General features: G+C 46.7%; 3 protein-coding genes across 8 annotated transcripts; 2 read left to right on the top strand and 1 right to left on the bottom strand.

The window, feature by feature from the left end:
• Positions 1–897: 897 nt before the first annotated feature.
• Positions 898–8,759, bottom strand: casp2 (caspase 2, apoptosis-related cysteine peptidase). The gene is made up of 11 exons (XM_067238591.1): positions 8,221–8,759; positions 7,964–8,116; positions 7,680–7,850; positions 6,278–6,350; positions 5,552–5,643; positions 4,703–4,879; positions 4,177–4,305; positions 3,906–3,996; positions 3,572–3,760; positions 3,102–3,211; positions 898–2,943 (listed from the first exon to the last, which is right to left on the bottom strand). The coding sequence occupies exons 2-11, from the start codon at positions 8,108–8,110 to the stop codon at positions 2,809–2,811; spliced, it is 1,314 nt and encodes a 437-aa protein (XP_067094692.1). The 5' UTR covers positions 8,111–8,116; positions 8,221–8,759; the 3' UTR covers positions 898–2,808.
• A 1,039-nt stretch (positions 8,760–9,798) lies between these two features.
• On the top strand, positions 9,799–14,957 carry rap1gapl (RAP1 GTPase activating protein-like). The gene is made up of 19 exons (XM_067238589.1): positions 9,799–9,869; positions 10,048–10,101; positions 10,273–10,366; positions 10,530–10,565; positions 10,654–10,701; positions 11,208–11,405; positions 11,568–11,665; positions 11,759–11,837; positions 11,926–11,979; positions 12,111–12,194; positions 12,523–12,623; positions 12,714–12,843; positions 12,940–13,110; positions 13,243–13,314; positions 13,517–13,603; positions 13,754–13,909; positions 14,158–14,241; positions 14,351–14,382; positions 14,672–14,957. Exons 1-19 carry the CDS (start codon positions 9,799–9,801, stop codon positions 14,760–14,762), a joined length of 1,740 nt encoding a protein of 579 aa, XP_067094690.1. The 3' UTR covers positions 14,763–14,957.
• Positions 14,958–15,112: 155 nt separating this feature from the next.
• LOC136944718 (glutathione S-transferase kappa 1-like) lies at positions 15,113–17,149 on the top strand. Of its 6 annotated transcripts, none has more exons than XM_067238594.1 (8): positions 15,113–15,162; positions 15,417–15,537; positions 15,618–15,699; positions 15,791–15,919; positions 16,001–16,146; positions 16,327–16,443; positions 16,547–16,640; positions 16,920–17,149. In XM_067238594.1, the coding sequence occupies exons 2-8, from the start codon at positions 15,466–15,468 to the stop codon at positions 17,015–17,017; spliced, it is 738 nt and encodes a 245-aa protein (XP_067094695.1). In that variant the 5' UTR covers positions 15,113–15,162; positions 15,417–15,465; the 3' UTR covers positions 17,018–17,149. The 6 variants fall into 6 exon arrangements, with proteins under 6 accessions (XP_067094695.1, XP_067094697.1, XP_067094696.1 ...); XM_067238596.1 differs by having other exon boundaries at positions 15,117–15,162; positions 15,429–15,537; XM_067238595.1 differs by lacking the exon at positions 15,113–15,162 and adding an exon at positions 15,177–15,308.
• The last annotated feature ends 92 nt before the right edge of the window (positions 17,150–17,241 follow it).

Here is a 17,241-nt window from a genome sequence, read left to right as displayed (position 1 = left end):
ACAGGTCTCACCTCATCGGCCAATGACGCAACTCTGTCCCCACCAAAACCCTCTCACATGCCCCCGGGCATCAGTGCTGTCCAAACATCTCACCCTTCACGGGGTAAAGAGGCTCCCGAAATGCCGAGGCTCTCGTGGAAGCCCCTCAGGGGGGACGGGGGTGAGCTCGTCCCTCTCCCTGCTGCTGAGTCCCATCCAGCCTCTCTCCGATCTGCGGACGCCGAGGCCTCCTCTCACAGCCTCTCCGGGGACCACGAGAGGAGGCTGAGTGAGTCTAGAGAGGGGGGAGGGGGATCCTCGCACCCACACCTCCTCACTTCTCTCGATTCCCATTACCTCCTAATAAAACACTCAGTCAAAGCTCCACATTAGAGCGCTTGAGACTGTTGATGTGCCCCCTGGGTTGACAGGATATTCCTGCCGTACGAAAGGATCTTAGCGTGGACTAGCAGTAGAACCTTCCCCTGGTTTCCCTCTGATAAGACAGACGGCAACACGCTGTCCACCCAGAGCCAGCCGGGGACAATCCCTTTAACCCTGCCCTGCTTTGTGGTTCACACACCACCGCATAACAGCCTAATCTCTGGTGGCAGACCAGCGACAAATGTGTCACTCCAAGCGACAGGGAGAGTGCGTGTGTGTGTGTGTGTGTAGAGAGAGAGAGAGAGTAACTTTGTGTGAGCAGAATGATTATGGACAGCTGGCTTGGGCTTGATGTAACACACGGAAAACGTTATCAGAGTTGGTGGCCTGTCTGCAAGGGCTGCATGTGGTCCAGCCGTAGCTTGGATAGTCCTGAGGCTAGCGGAATCCCAGATATACTATACCAGCATACTGAGAGGGTTAGGGAGGACAGGGCGTACACAGACACAAACACACACACACAGCAACAAGGTCCAAGATGTAGTCAAGTATATCATGTATAGTGTACATGGGAAATACTTTCACATACAGACACTGTCTCTACCTCGCAATAATAATAAAAAAGACATAATAAAAAAGATACAATACATTCAATTTCAGTATATAAAAAAAAAGAAACAAACATTTATTGTGTTGAACATTTTGGCAGTCATTGTTATTGATAACACGTTAGGTCACTGCCCACCTCACAGCTTGGCAGTAAAGACGACCCCCTCGGCAGAGCTGATCTTTGATCAGTTGTGCGTTGTTCCTTTTAACGATGAGGGCTGAAGTCTGAAGGAAGAAGGCTGACCCCAGATATGTGCATAAGGGAAACGTCTATCGAGAACAACAACCACCCCTTTCTCTTGCTGTGATTGGATGGGTGACACGTCAATCAATACTGCTCCAATAGTATCCACTCTTGTCTACAACACTGTTGTACGAACACATGCTTGTCTGAAGGGTTCAGAGAAACGTCAATATTGCTTGTACACTTGCGAGGTGATACTTTTGCGCACCAAACACGGTTCACTGTACATAAACATCTTGTGTTACTCCTGGTTCTCAATGGCACAGGTCCAGACTGCAACTTGCATATAAAAGCTGTTTCATATACTATAGGAAGACGTGAACAAAATAGCTTTCGACATCAATATATATGTACTGTATTACATATTGCTATGTGGCCGGCGAAGCCATGTAAATATAGCCAGGTGAAACCCTTACAGTCACGCAGACAGTCTCGCTGCGGATGAGGGAGGGGGTCAACACAGGGGTAGTAATATAAGGTGTCGAGTTGGTGTAAAGGTCATAGTTCATAGGTTGGTGACCCCTGCACTCTCACCACATGCACCAGGCGGGGGGGGGGGGGAGTCGTCCCCAACACCGGAGGTAACCGGTTCTGACTGTAAGGACAGAAGAGTTCTAACGCCAAAACATGTTCTGATGAAGTGTCCTTGGAACAAGTGGTTCTCTCCCATTGGACCGCTAAACTATCCCTGTCGCAGCTGACAGCCGAGGCAGCCTATCCTGTGGCAGCGGTCGTCCGAGGGTTGTCTAGGACGAGGTGCTCAAGTCTGTTTTTCTCTACAGCTGCATTAACAAATCATCCTACACACTGCCCCCTGGCTGCGGAGGGCAGGTAAGACAAGGAATGCGATAGTGCTCTTTCTAAGCATTTGACAATAAAACATTTTTCTTTTTTTTAAATGTACAAAAACAGAGGATGGCCTTTAGAATTCATGTAAAATAGGCATTCCACAAGGTAAGATAAAAAAAATAAAGTACAATAAAAAAAAAGATAAAAATAGATGCATGTATAAACCTTTCAAAGAAATTTGGTAAGATATAAAAGGTGACACTCAAATGTAGCTTCCGGTGACTAAAAAGAACATTTCACAGAATTATAATTCCATAACTGGCATTGACACACATGTGGGTAAGATTGCTGAAAGGAACTGAGGCTGTATATGTTGCATGCTGATCACCTCCATGTCCATTACCAAGAACAGGTAGAACAACTCAATCTTGTTCCTTTTTCCAAGAGCTGGTGTTTTGGGGTTTGTGTAGGGGGAGATGGAGTGTGTGTGTGTTTTGGGGTTTGTGTAGCGGGAGATGGAGTGTGTGTATGTGTGTGTTTTGGGGTTTGTGTAGCGGGAGATGGAGTGTGTGTATGTGTGTGTTTTGGGGTTTGTGTAGGGGGAGATGGAGTGTGTGTGTGTGTGTGTTTTGGGGTTTGTGTAGGGGGAGATGGAGTGTGTGTGTGTGTGTTTCCGTCTGAGAATTTGCACAGCAAATATGAATGAATAAACCCTCTGTGTGGGAATGTGTGTGTGTCTGAGAAGGGTTGGAATGTGCGAGTGTGTGTGGCAGTAGTAAGAGTGGAATGTGTGTGTGTGAGTGTCAGTAATGTGGGTGGTACTTAGGGAACAGGTAGAGGTCTTTGCAGAGGGAGCTGGTAAACTCTGACATCTCTTTGCAGCGATGGTGGGGCGTTCCGGGGGCGTAGCCCTCCCTCTCCTTGATGCGCCCGTTCACCTGAAGCACACGGCCAGGACACAGGGAGGAACACACAGCCACACACGTTACAATCCACACTGGAAGAGTATTGATACATCAGTGTCAAAGTGCTCCAACCCCGGGGTCCACCCTGCCTCCAGCAGAGGTCAGAGACCACTGTGTGTGTGTGTGTTCACCTGCACCATGATGTCAGAGAGGTGTGTGTCTCTGGCTCGGAGTCGAAGTGCTGTGTTGAGTTCCTGGATGAACCAGGAGCCTCTCTTGGTGTTTCTCATAGCAGCCGTGCCTACAGGAGAAAACCCAGACATTTCAGTACATCGTCTCTCTGTCACACACACACTCTCTCTCTCTCCCTCTCTCACACACATCCACTCTCTCTCTCTCTATCTCTCCCACACCCACTCTCTCTCTCTCTCCCTCTGTCACACACACACTCTCTCTCTCTCTCCCTCTGTCACACACTCTCTCTCTCTCTCTCTCACACATCCTCTCTCTCACACATCCACTCTCTCTCTCTCTCTCTCTCTCTCTCTCTCTCTCTCTCTCTCTGTCTCACACATCCACTCTCTCTCTCTCTCTCTATCTCTCCCTCTCTCACACACCCACTCTCTCTCTCTCTCCCTCTCTCCCACACACCCTCTCTCACCTTTGAGGGAGGCGTAGCCGCAGATCATGTCGGAGCGCTGGGGCAGTTTGACCCTCAGCCTCCCCCTCTCCTGCCTCCGCCTGCCGTCTCCATCCCCCTCTCCCTCCCTCCCCGCGTCCCTCTCTTCACAGCCGGGGGACGAGGTCCTGCCCGGCCCGTCCAACTGCTCCACGCCACAGTCCATCTCCTCTGACAAGAGAGAGACAGAGAGGAGGACACCAGGAGAAAGAGATCATTACTAAAAAGGGAGAGGAAGAGAGAGGGGATAGTGGAAGAGAGAGGCTGAGGAGGACAGGAGAAGAGAGAGGAAGAGAGGAGAGTCTGGGACGCTCACCTCCTCTACATGCCTGGATGAAGAACATCTTGGGCTTGTTCTGCAGCAGAGGGCAGTGGGCGTTATCAAAGGCCTCAAACACCCAGTCCAACTGAGAGTGAGAGTGAGAGTGAGAGTGAGAGTGAGAGAGAGAGAGAGAGAGAGAGAGAGAGAGAGAGAGAGAGAGAGAGAGAGAGAATATTTGAATAGCGGTCATTTCACTCTTTGCTGAACATGGTGATTTTCTTATCTGACAACTTCAAAACCCACACACACACACTCTCTCTCTCACCGGCAGCAGCTCTCCGTCGGTGCCATAAACCGCTCCCTCCACACCGTGGGACAGCAGACACAGAACACAGCTGTCCATGTTCCCATGGTCCTGCTGCCGGCGGAACGCCTCAATGCACATCTTCATGTCCTACAGGCAGAGGGAGAGACACAGAGGGAGAGACACGGAGGGGGAGACACAGGGGGAGAGACACAGGGGGAGAGACACAGGGGGAGAGACACAGGGGGAGAGACACAGGGGGAGAGACACAGGGGGAGAGACACAGGGGGAGAGACACAGGGGGAGAGACACAGGGGGAGAGACACAGGGGGAGAGACACAGAGGGAGAGACACAGAGGGAGAGACACAGAGGGAGAAAGAGAGAGACATGGAGATGGAGAGAGAAATGGTGGGGTGGGGGGGGGGCCGGGGGGGAGAAAAATCAGTCACACAGATTCACAGCTTTGTGTCACTTCCTATGGATCCTAATTCCATAATCCAAGTAAGAACATGCTGGTGTGTGGGTGTGTGTGTGTGTACACCTTACCTGAGCGGTCAGGTCTCTCTGGACAGTGACCTGGTATTCCAGCTCAGTGAACACCTTCCGGAGCACCTCCTCGTCCACCTCGCCCCCCTTCCGGGTCTCCAGGTCTGGGGCGGTGGCCTCGAACACCGTGTTACTGATGACCAGGGCCAGGCCACGCCTGGAGACCATGGGGTAGGACTGGACAGGGTACGGAAGGATAGAGAAGGACAGGGAGGAGACAGTGAAAGATTCAAAGGGTGGGGGTGGGGGGGGGGAGAGAGAGAGGGGGGGAGGGGGGGGGGAGACAGTGGTTACCAGGAGACAGGCATCTGCTCACACCTTCACTAGTTTGCGCCGTCTTTTGTTGTGGCGTTCTTCAGACCCCTGCGGCGCAGCCCGAACGGTGAGTCACTTCTAACGAGACCATGGTCTTACAGCACACACAGCATGCCTGTCACACACACATACACACACACCTGACACACACGGCATGTGGGGAGGGGGGAACTCACACACACACACACACACACACATCCTCCTGACACACACGGCTGTACAGACCCCTAGAGCCCTCCTGTGCCTGTCTGTCTCTGTCTCAGAGGAGCAGTACGAGGAAGACACGCTCCGCCCTAGGGAGAGAGGTGGATGTATCTTTGTGGGGACGCTGTAATCAGCGTCTACAAACAAACCAATCACCTACTGCTGGGCCGGAGTCCAGCTGCACCATCTGGTGCTGCCCAGGCAGTCGAAACAAGCCTAGCAGAAGGGGGTGTGACTGTGTGTGATGTTCGGACTGTGTGTTGTGGAGATCACCGTCCCTGACATCAGGTAACACAGGCAGATGGTCCCGGTTAAAAATAGGTTCTGTACCTGCTGGAAGTGAGAGAGGTAGAAGTCTGGAGTGCAAGGGAGAACCGGGGTGGTGATGGGGCTGTCTGCGTCCAGACACATCTCCACAGACTCTGGGAACACACAGTGAGAGGCCGTCACACACAGTGAGAGGCTGTGAGAGACTGTCACACCTATGTTAAGATCAGATAATCCTTTATTTGTCCCACAGTTGGGAAATTGCAGTTACACACTCCATGATGTTCATAACTCTATGCCCTGTGAGAACATCTGAAAACATTCCAGAACAGGTAGAAGCCTCATTCAAGATCCCTACATATCTTAGCAACGTTTTAGCCTTTGATGCAATGTCCATTGTGTGTTGTTAGAAGGCAGTGTGAAAACACTTGTGAATGAGTCACCAGGGTGTGTCTGAAGGTGGCTAACTTTGCACCAAAGCAACTGCTAGCTCACTTCCCACGCTGATAAGGTCAGATAAACAGAACAGTTTCACACAAACTCCTTTTACTTAACTCCGATAACATTAACTTACCACAAACTCCAATACTTCTTCAAGATATCTTAAAGTGGAATTCACAAAACAACACATAGAATGCGTGAATCCAATCCCATTCCTCTCTCCTCCCATTGGACGACCACAGACACTCCCTCGTCCTAACAGCTTCCCATATCGCCATGGAGACTGACAAATATTATGAACCAAACTTGTGTGATGGTGAATGTGCCCCAGATTGCAGCTGTACATACCATGTGTCCTTGGTCTCTTGGCTGTGAACACTCCTTCCTGAGTAGAAAGTGGGAAGGGAGAATCCAGCAACCTCTGAAGGGAAAAACATGAATAAAAGACATTATTACTAAACCCTATTACTACAATCTGAGGAAACTCAATGGGGCCCAAATGCAAAGTGAATCGTAAACAATGCATGACTTGTAGCATAATAACTGAACAATAAAGTTTGGATTTATTCAAGAACCACTTGTTGTGGATGTGTCCGTGAGGTGTGAACAGAACATCAACAAAAAGCATAACTAGACAAGTCTGCATCTCGCCTGTGTACCTGTGTGTATGTGTACCTGTGTGTCTGTGTACCTGTGTGTATGTGTACCTGTGTGTCTGTGTACCTGTGTGTCTGTGTGTCTGTGTGTCTGTGTACCTGTGTGTCTGTGTACCTGTGTGTCTGTGTACCTGTGTGTCTGTGTACCTGTGTGTCTGTGTACCTGTGTGTCTGTGTACCTGTGTGTCTGTGTACCTGTGTGTCTGTGTACCTGTGTGTATGTGTACCTGTGTGTATGTGTACCTGTGTGTCTGTGTACCTGTGTACCTGTGTACCTGTGTGTCTGTGTGTCTGTGTACCTGTGTGTATGTGTACCTGTAAAGCCTGATCTAAAACCGGGTGTGATAGGTGACTCACCTCCCTCTCCTCTCTTCTCCCTCTCTTTCTCCCCTGTCCCATCCTGCCCCTCTCCTCACTGTCTGTGATAGTCTCTCTCTCCTCATTGTCTGTGAGTGTCTCTCTCTCCTCATTGTCTGTGAGTGTCTCTCTCTCCTCATTGTCTGTGAGTGTCTCTCTCTCCTCACTGTCTGTGAGTGTCTCTCTCTCCTCACTGTCTGTGAGTGTCTCTCTCTCCTCACTGTCTGTGAGTGTCTCTCTCTCCTCACTGTCTGTGAGTGTCTCTCTCTCCTCACTGTCTGTGAGTGTCTCTCTCTCTGGACACTCAGGGCTGCAGCAGCAGAAGGCTTGGCCTGGGGTGGTTCCAACACTGCCCACCTCACAGTCCTCCTCTCTGTGTCGCTCTAGCGTCTGAGAGCTCTGTACCTGCACAGCACACAGAGTCAGAGGTGAGAGGGCGTGTGTGGTCCTCCCCGCTCCCCGTCTATCGACAGTGTCTGAAAGCAGCGGCAGGCTCGGGTGAGGTGCTCACCTCTCTCTCACTGTCCACATCTCTCTCTGTGTCTCTCGGCCTCTCTGGGGTTCGCGTGACCAGACAACACTCGCTCTCTTGCTGTGTCTCGCTGCTTGTCACTGTCTCTATCTCTGTCTCTGTCTCTGCCTTGGGGCCCTGGAAGAGCCAAGCGCAGCCTGAGGAAGGCGCTGGAAGGGCTGGTGTAGGATAGCATGACCGTGTGGTGTGGTCAGTGGGGCATTACCTTCGTGTCAGCCTCCCTACTGTCGCTCTCTGAGTACTCGGTGAGAAGGGCTGACAAGTGATGCTGTTCCGTGTCCTTCAGGGCAGAGCAGAAGCTGCTGAAGGCACGCGGTCCTCGTTTGGGCAGGAGAGAAAGCAGACGATAGCTTCGCTTCTGAGATGTTTTCTCCACCTAGCATAGGAGAAAGGCCGTTAAGAAACAATGCGACGCAACGAAGAGAATTCTTCGTCAAAGAAGAATCGTGTTATTTGCCTGGATCAAGACAACATAGTTTGGAAACATACCAAGATACTCTCTGCCATGCTGTCAGTAAGGATCTCGTCTGCTGTCAGTGACTGAACGAGCAACTCGTCCACCACCATCTCTTTACTGAGAATAACGGAGCGCTTCCGAAGCGCCTTCTTATCCCGTTCCTGCATGCCTCCCAACATTGTGCTCTGTGACAAAGTACGTAATAAAAAATGTGTGTAAATCATTCCCTGATTATTTAATGCATTAAATTGTCAGACAACCGCTTATCGTCGTCAATCGGTCTTCTTACCTTGAAGTAGTCTGACTTAACAACAGAATGGATGTTGAACGAGCCTTTTGAAGTTGAAAAGTTATCCTGAAATGCTAACTGCTTTTTGCGCTAATAGCTCTTTTTTTGCCGTCACGGCGCAGGTAGTTGTTGGCTATTTAGCAGTCAGTGTCAAGTTCTCGAGTACAGAGAGTGTAAAGCAGTTCAAACACACATGTCGAGATGAGAGGATAGCTACAGCTATGATATAACTAGCTCATCGCCAGATATTCGTCTAAAACAGTTAGCTACATTGAATCACGCAAAATTACACAACCTAATGTGTATCAGAAGTTTTACTGCAAGCAACCACCCTACGGTAACTACCGTAGTAGTTTTGCGGTCAGTACTAGCTGGCTAATTAGCGATCTTAAGCTAGCTACGTTGATGCTAACGTCTGACCGATCTCCTTGCCGCAAGAATAAAAACAACTTAGCTACTTTCAAGAAAGACTTGCTTGCACTTCTCTGCATCAGACTTGCTAAAAACTAGCTTTAAGTAGAACTAGCTATGCATCGTTAGTAACCGTGCTAGCTACACAATTAATAACACCGTTCGGTCACACTTCCGCGCGTCCATGCAAAGCTTTGTTGTGGGTGTGGATTTGTCGCACTCTTTAGTGATTCGGCCAATGAGATCAGAGAATACATGAATGACGTTTAAAGCAGCTAATCTCTTACTAGTTGCGTGAAGGTCGTGTTTAGACATTGAAAATGAAAATTATTTTGAATTCAAATCTCTGTTTACAGTCAGTAATTAGCCAATTGATAAGAGGTCTGTATGATCGACGTTGTTTGTGGTCTAATGGTTTATCGCTTTTGAGAGGATAGCTTGTTATTGGAAGGAAATGCGGTAGGGTTAATTCAAAAAGTCGAGAAAATATATGAAACTCCCCTTTGTGTGTCTTTTGTATACATTCCCAACGGACTTTATCTTTAATCTGTTTTAGAGTTAAAGCACTGAACTACTAGTTAATATGATACATGTATTTTCGTCTAATAGATTAAACATTGTACATATATGCAACATGTATTCTCCACCCCTACACACACACACACACAATTCCCCATTTCTACCCCTCCTCCACACTCCTGCTGTCTTGCTCCTCTCTCTCAGTGTGTGCTGTCAATAATTGATGATTCTTACTGACTCAAAGGGTAACAGGTCTGAGAGAAAATCTCTCATGCATTTCTTTATTTATTTCCCAAGTCTATCTTTACACTCTGCCAGTCAGTGAGACCACCACATGTGTTTATTAGAGCATGGCAATCGATGAAGTCCGGCCTCACTGTGCCTGTCTCATACGTCTATCAGGGTTTGTGGCAGTTAATCTTCTGTACTGGTGTTCCTGTGGCCCAGAGAGGGTTAATACTGCCTGTTTAGCTGACAGCAGGATAGAAGGAAGCAGAGAGAGATTAAATGAGGGAGAGGCAGGGGGCAGAGAGGAGGAGAAGGAGAGAGGGAGAGGGAGATAGAGTGAAAGAGTGAATTAATTCATCCCTCAGCAAGCCCTAATTGACGCCGTAGCAAACTGGCACTCGCAAATAAACACACAGAGCTATGGAAGGAGAGAGGAGAAACGAGAAGTTCTTCCACAGGAAGAGAAGTTCAACTTTTGGGGCATATGGAGGGTGAGTAAAAGACTGCCATATTGTCACTGGTTGGACCGTTTTTCGTGGAGACCATGGTCTTACAGCACGCACATACACACACATGGTTTCGCGGATTCATTTTCTTAAATATTGAAAGTAGTAGTCATCATGTGTAATCTGTTTCTCTGTCACACCATGTATTGTCTGCTCTGAGCAGTTCCCAATCCCCTGTTGACAGTGAGGACAGATTCATATGCGGGGATGAAACACGGTCAGTAATTCTTCAATCACCTGTATTTATCTTCATCTGTGCTGGTGTGTTTTCATATCAAACCAGTTCTGCCTTCATGGCATATGGGGGGCGCTGTTATAACAAATGTTTTTTTTAATGGGAAGACATTATGAATTGTATTGCTTTTGTCTGTCAATGCACCTGCTGCAGCAGACAAGAAACTTTACAACCCAGCCTTCTGGATGCTCTGGATTCTCCTTCCAGTGAGAGCAAGCCTTTCCTTCCAGCTAATAGCAACCAAAGGGTAAAAACATATATCTAATTCTGTATTCACAATAAGAGTGAACTTGCATTCGTCAATGTGTGTCCTGTTCCTCTTTTCATCCTAATGCTTATTTCCCTCTTCTTTTTGTCTCACTCTGGTTGCCTCTCTGTCTGTCTACTCGGCTCTGTGTTTATCAATGCAGGTGACAGAACTGTTTGAGATCATTGAAAAGCTACAGGTTGGTCCGGAACACTGCCCCCCTCAATAGTTTGGGAAAGTAAGGTTAGGATGCATCTGTGTTCATTCATGTCCATCTTTTCCTTCAGGGTAGCAGGCTGGATGAACAGCGGTGTGAGTTCCCTTTGCCTTTGAAGGTAAGTTTGTTGTTGGCAAAACTGTTTCATACAGTGAGAGTGTCTGTTGCCCAAAACACTTTCCTCCATTCCAATGGTAATAATACCAGCATGACAAAGAAAAAAAAGTTGGTGTCATTGTTTAACTTTGTTTCAATGTTAAACACGTCTTTCATTTAAGAATATACTCAGACGTGTAAGACTATACTGTGTAGGAAGGTACTAAATTACTAATGTAATAAAAAAATACAATAATACAAACATAGATGTGTAGGAATGTATCTGTACTATGATGCGGTGAGGGAGTCGGGCTAGTAATCTGAAGGTTGCCAGTTCGATTCCCGGCCGTGCCAAATTACGTTGTGTCCTTGGGCAAGGCACTTCACCCTACTTGCTTCGGGGGGAATGTCCCTGTACTTACTGTAAGTCGCTCTTGATAAGAGCGTCTGCTAAAATGAGTAAATGTAAATGTAAACGCAAATGTACTAAACTAAATCAACCTTTATATCTTCTCACCTCTGTCTAAGTCTCATCTTTTAAAGATCGGAGGCGACCTGCCTCTGATCCTGCCTCCAAAAATAGGGGGTTATTGGATCGACCCCCCCCTGGAGAAATTTGCTGACATGAGCCCCACATGCTCACATCACGGACTGGACACAGACTCCTATGACATCATGGAGAGAGACAGCGAGGCAAAAATATACAACGATCTCTTTCGATCAAGAGTCAGTTCAGTGTTTGCACCTCATGTCTGGTCTTCCATCACTTGAATTCATTTCTTACATTTCAACTGACAACTAGTGAATCTGCTTAGCCGATGGGCAATTCCCCTGTGAAAATCTTCTCTCTCTGTTCTTTTTAAACGTATTCTTCCTGTCCTCCGTCAGTACCATCACTCGTTCACGGCATTGGACCCCTCCCTAGGGCCACTGGTTCTCTCTGTGTGTTTGGAGGAAGAGCAGAAACGACTAAGAGTCATACTGAGGTCGACTTTGACTACATTACATTCACTTAATACGGCATGAGCTCTATGTAACACATCGTAACCACTGATTTATGCTCTGACTGTCCAACACAGAATGAAGGAATGCTCTTTGCATGGAGTTTTTTCTGTCTCTCTCTTTTCAAACATCCCCTCTTCTGTGGAGCTGGCCAGGGTATGCTTAATACTCTTGACTTCAAGCACTATAAACTATAAACAACCGACCGTATACGTTCACAGTATTTTGCTTTCATATTTTACAGATGCTCTGTGAGACTGTGGCCGTACCCAGATTCGAGGTGGTTAGCTATCTCAAGGTACTTCTTCTCTGATTCTTTTAGATTCTTCTTATGTCGCTCAGAATATTGTTTTTCTTTTTACGGATCGTCTTCCTCCCTTACCGTCTCTCTCTTTTCCTCTTTCATCCCTCTTTATCTCTGTCGGCCAGGCTCCAGAGCTCATAACAGCATTTGATGAACACCGGGTGTCTCCTAATTTCAAATTTGGCATCTTGCATCAGAAGGAGGGGCAGGTTAGCAGCTACTACACAGGGGAATGGTGGTGGGTAGTAAAATAACTGCCATTTACACCTCTTCCAGGCTACATATTACTTACCAGACTCTCTCTCTCTCTCTCTCTCTCTCTCTCTCTCTTTCTCTCTCTCTCTCTCTCTCTCTCTCTCTCTCTCTCTCTCTCTCTCTCTCTCTCTCTCTCTCTCTCTCTCTCTCTCTCTCTCTCTCTCTATCTGTCTCTCTGTCTCTCTCTCTCTCTCTCTCTCTCTCTGTCTCTCTCTCCCTCTCTCTCTCTCTCCCTCTCCCTCTCTCTCTCCCTCTCTCTCTCTCTCTCTCTCTACATTACAGCTCACAGAGCAGGACATACTTAGTAACAATGAGGAAAGTGAAGAGTTTCAAGACTTCGTCTCAGTCTTGGGAGAGACAGTAAAACTCCAGGGATTCACTGGGTAAATCAGAGTTCTCTCTTACGAGGTGATGACACATACAAGGTGTCAGACCAGATGTTGTCGACTGACGATCTTCTCACCTCTCCCCAGATTCCGAGGAGGTCTGGATGTGTCTCACGACCAGACAGGAAGTCATACCGTGTTCACGTCCTTCCACGGTAGAGAAGTCATGTTTCACGTTGCAACCAAGCTGCCCTACACAGATGGGGATCCCCAGCAGGTCAGTTTGAATGGGACCCCTTTAAACTAAGGTCATCATCACCTCCATCTCAAGTGTTGTTTCGAGTTGGTGAACATATCTAACCCCACTACACAGCTGCAGAGGAAGAGGCATATAGGCAACGACATCGTTGCTCTGGTCTACCAGGAGGGCCAGACCCCATTCCTGTCTGATGTCATCAGCTCCCACTTCCTGCACTGCTTCCTGGTGGTCCGGAGGGTCTGGAAGGGGGAGGGGGACGAGGCAGGGAAGGGAGGAGGGTTCCAGGTGAGTAAAATAGAAAGAGCACAATCCCCAGTCTTGACCGCCCGCCCTTCCTCCCTCCTCGCTCTGGCTCTGCTGACTGTCTTTTATTCAGACCAGGAAAACATGTTGACCGTTTCTACTCCTGGTTTCCAGGTGTCAGTAACTGCCAGAGAAGATGTGCCACCTTTTGGCCCCGCCCTCCCAGATCCTCCTATTTTCAAAGATGTGAGAAAAACGACATAAAATATCTATATCATATCTATATCACATCACGTGCATCGTCTGCAGAGGTCAAAGTTCTATGCGCAAATGAGGAAGCCTAAAGGATCAGATGGATGTGTTCAGTGCAGATAAGAAGGAAAGTATGAAGAAGAAGATTTATAACCATGTCCAACCAAGCCTCTGTTTCTATGGCAATGTCCTGCAGCGGTCGATCTTACGAGAGTTCCTTCTGACGAAGCTGATCAACGCAGAGATCTCCTGCTACAAGGCCGAACAGTTCAGCCGACTAGAGGTGCGCACAGCAGCAACACGACAACCACACTACATCCTACGAGATCGTCCTTTAATCCTCCTACGGGGTCCTTTAACCTTGAACGTCTAATTATCATTCCCCTCTTCTTTTTTCTTTCCCTTCTTCTTCTCTTCTTCCGCTCTCGTCCAGCTGCGCACTCGTTCCTCTCTTCTGGAGGGGCTGCAGGCTGAACTCTCAACACGCTCCCAGTGCATGATGGGAGTTCCGCCGCTCTCCAGCCTCCCGGCGTCTGAGGGGTTGAGGGGTGTGTCCGAGGGGAGCGGGGGGTTCATAGAGAACTTTAAGGTGAACATTTTTTTTTGAAGCTGAGAGAACTCTGGTTGGCTCTGTTAATCATCAATTTTATACAACTGAATATCAGCCACTGTGGCAGGAAACATGTTTGTTATGACACATTTGCCATGACTTCTTGAACCCTGATTATGTCATTGTGCATTCTAACATATACTCACAATTTGTTCCTCCGGTCATATGATGATATTTATGTTATATGAGGTCATTATTTACTGTATATTCTTGCTGTTAATTTTTAGAGAGCCATAAGGGTTCGCAGTCATTCATTCGACACCCTTGGGGTACCTAAAAAAATTGGAGGAGTGGTGCCACAGAAACCCAAGGTATTGTAACCCTCCTCTACGTAACCGACAAACTGTCTTTCTGTGATATCTTTGTGTTTTATTTGTATAAAAAGTGAGCAAATATTTGACTTTAATCTTTTCTGGACAGAATGCCTATGTTTCAGAGAAAGATGGAGACAGGTAAGTCACACTAGCTCCTGAATGTCACATATTAACTTTGGTCAGAGAGACAGACAGGCAGACAGACAGACAGACAGATTGACAGACAGACAAAAGGACAGATGGACAGACAGCCAGGAAGGCAGACAGGCAGGCAGAAGGACAGACAGACAGACATACAGATGGACAGACAGACAGACAGATGGACAGACAGACAGACAGACAGGCAGGCAGCAAGCAAAAAAACAAACAAAACAGGAGTCTTTTCTCCCTGTCATTAAGAAATAACCTTAATTTTTTTGTATTTCAGGGAGTACAAGACTCCAGGATACACATTTCCTCTCATAGACAGCCAGGGCTCTGAGGTCAAAGGTCAAACTAGTCCTCAGGAGGATACCTAAACAGATATGACTTCAGAACAACATGATGTCACTAAATAACCCTGGGTGGATGTTATAAATGTAAAAACTTGTGTGTAAATAGGATTCGTGTATAGTAAAACAAGAGTTTATGTAGATAATAATAAGCGATTTTAGAGTTTTGTGATGACAGATAAAAGGGTCATAAAACCTCCAATGATATTAAATGGGAATGAATGTACGTTTTATCAAAAATAAATTGTTATTATTCTGAGGAATAATGGCTTACCTATTTGTGTGATAAACTATCAAATGTGACTTGTTTACTTTAAAATACAATTCCATAATATCATCAAAACCACCCCATACCGCTGGGTGGCATTGTCTGCTGGGCTGTGACAGGCGTCTTCCCAATCAAACACAGAGACGATCATTTGCGAAAGTAAGTAGCAAAAACGACACTTTGTTGTGGAGAGTAAAGGGGTAAAGTAAAGTATCAAACACTTGCCCTTTAATAAAAAATGGCATAGAAGTTTAGTTTTTGTGGTTAGTTGTGTTTCTAACCATGTATTTGTAGCTGCGTTCATGGTAAGTCTTAGTTGAACTTTGCCACAGTTTTTTTGACCAAGGACCAAAGGTAAATCACATATCTTTTGGTTGTAGTTATTTGATGTAGCTGATGTCATGTTAATACAGTATAACATTCAGTTGCTGACGAGGACAGCCGTACTCCTATCGCCTCAAGATGTCCAGTTCCAAGAAAGTCATCGAGCTCTTCTATGATGTGGTGTCTCCATATTCCTGGCTAGGATTCGAGGTTCGTAGCAATATTGAAAACGAAGTAAAGTGACTTGAGGAATACATGTGCATATAGCGTTGTTATTGACATGTTTATAGGTCATGTGTCGCTATCGTCATTTTTGGAACATCGAGCTCAAATTACGTCCTGCGTTTTTGGGAGGTGTCATGCAAGAGTCAGGTAGGACATATAAATTATAACCATGCAAAGATCATGCAGAGAAAATGCACGAATTTGTGAACGTGTTCATTTGTTTTCTTTTATATTCTAGGCAATAAGCCTCCGGCTACGGTACCGAACAAGTTCAAATACATGACCAGTGATCTTCAACGTCTTTCCAAGTATTTTGATGTCCCCATAGGCTTCCCTGCGGACCCCTTTGAGGTCATGTTCCAAAAAGGTATATTTATACGGCACAAGTTATCTTAAACGGAGCATCCTGAATCGAATCGTTTCGTAACGTCCCCTGTGAACGTCCCAGGTTCGTTGCATGCCATGCGGTTTGTGGCAGCTGTGCAGGAGAGGGAGGTGGGGGGAGACAAGCAGGTGGAAAAGGTGTCCCGCGAACTGTGGAGGAGAATCTGGTGTGAGGATAAAGACATTACCCTGCCTGAATCTTTGTCTGAGGTACAAGGAAATGCTTGATTCCAGAGTCGATGTTCACTTCATTTCAAGCGTCACTTATAAAAAGCCCACATTTGATATAGGCTACAGTCATAGGTTGAACTGTTTAGGTCGGCAACGTGTTGTGTCAGGGATTGGGCCATTTGTTGGTTTTGTGTTTAGCCCGTGTAACGTTCCGTTCAGGCAGCCGTGAAGGCAGGGATTTCAGCCGGTGAGATTGAAGAGCTGCTGAAACTATCTAAATCTCAGCAAATCAAAGACAAGCTGAAGAGCTCCACAGAGAATGCACTGGAATATGGGGTCAGTGACCCCATTCTCTTTGCCCTTTAGTCGTTTTGCCAAATAAAGCTCATATATTACATATTAAGCCCTCCCTCTCTCTCCCTCCCTCTCTCCCTCCCAGGCGTTTGGTTTTCCCATGGTAGTGTGTCATGTAAATGGGAAGGCAGAGGCATTTTTCGGTTCAGACAGATTTGAGCTCCTGGCCCATTGCATTGGTGAGACTATCTTCTTTTCGCTGCCAAAATAATAACCGCTGCAGACACACTGCTGCCTGACATCAAATCATACTGTCAATAAATGAACACATATAAATAGATCAAATCACAAGTAATAGTATCAGTATTTCATGTCATACCACTGTGAAATACATTGATCTGAGAATAATAAAAATGATGTTAAACAAGACCTGTGCTATTTACACCAAATAATCTTATGAGTTCATTAACATCTTAGACTGGTTTGTGAATCTTCCTTTTCTGTCAAGCACACATCAGCCTATTGCGATCCAGCTCGATTGAATCATTTCAGTCCCTGTGTTACAGGAGAGAAGTGGGAGGGGCCACAACCTTCTAAAGCTTCTGCCAAACTGTGAGGTCACAATGCCGCCTCCTGAACACCAACAGACGTCCACACACTTGAGATATGTAGGCTGGATCAACAAATCCACACAGTAACACAGTATATGTCTCAAATTGATCTATGTGAATAAATATTGTAAATCTTTCTCGGACTCTTATCTTTATAAATAATAATGTGCATAAGCATCCAGTGTTTCATCCATACTTACCGTCAGTTTGCAAAAAAACACAAATGCGG

Source organism: Osmerus mordax, chromosome 6 (assembly GCF_038355195.1).
Source record: "Osmerus mordax isolate fOsmMor3 chromosome 6, fOsmMor3.pri, whole genome shotgun sequence".
Classification (NCBI taxonomy): domain Eukaryota; kingdom Metazoa; phylum Chordata; class Actinopteri; order Osmeriformes; family Osmeridae; genus Osmerus; species Osmerus mordax.
The sequence above is the reverse complement of the archived record's forward strand: the minus strand, read 5'-3'. Positions and strand labels throughout refer to the sequence as shown.

Coding starts and splice junctions, on each gene's coding strand:
- LOC136944718 (XM_067238594.1), top strand. CDS start 15,466: ATGTCCAGTTCCAAGAAAGTCATCGAGCTCTTCTATGATGTGGTGTCT. Junction 15,700..15,790: donor AGGTGTCATGCAAGAGTCAG/GTAGGACATATA, acceptor TTTATATTCTAG/GCAATAAGCCTCCGGCTACG. Junction 15,920..16,000: donor TGAGGTCATGTTCCAAAAAG/GTATATTTATAC, acceptor TGAACGTCCCAG/GTTCGTTGCATGCCATGCGG.
- rap1gapl (XM_067238589.1), top strand. CDS start 9,799: ATGGAAGGAGAGAGGAGAAACGAGAAGTTCTTCCACAGGAAGAGAAGT. Junction 11,980..12,110: donor AGGTGGTTAGCTATCTCAAG/GTACTTCTTCTC, acceptor TCTGTCGGCCAG/GCTCCAGAGCTCATAACAGC. Junction 12,624..12,713: donor AAACTCCAGGGATTCACTGG/GTAAATCAGAGT, acceptor ACCTCTCCCCAG/ATTCCGAGGAGGTCTGGATG.
- casp2 (XM_067238591.1), bottom strand. CDS start 8,110: ATGTTGGGAGGCATGCAGGAACGGGATAAGAAGGCGCTTCGGAAGCGC. Junction 7,851..7,963: donor GCATGGCAGAGAGTATCTTG/GTATGTTTCCAA, acceptor CTCCTATGCTAG/GTGGAGAAAACATCTCAGAA. Junction 2,944..3,101: donor TCTCTGACATCATGGTGCAG/GTGAACACACAC, acceptor CGTGTGCTTCAG/GTGAACGGGCGCATCAAGGA.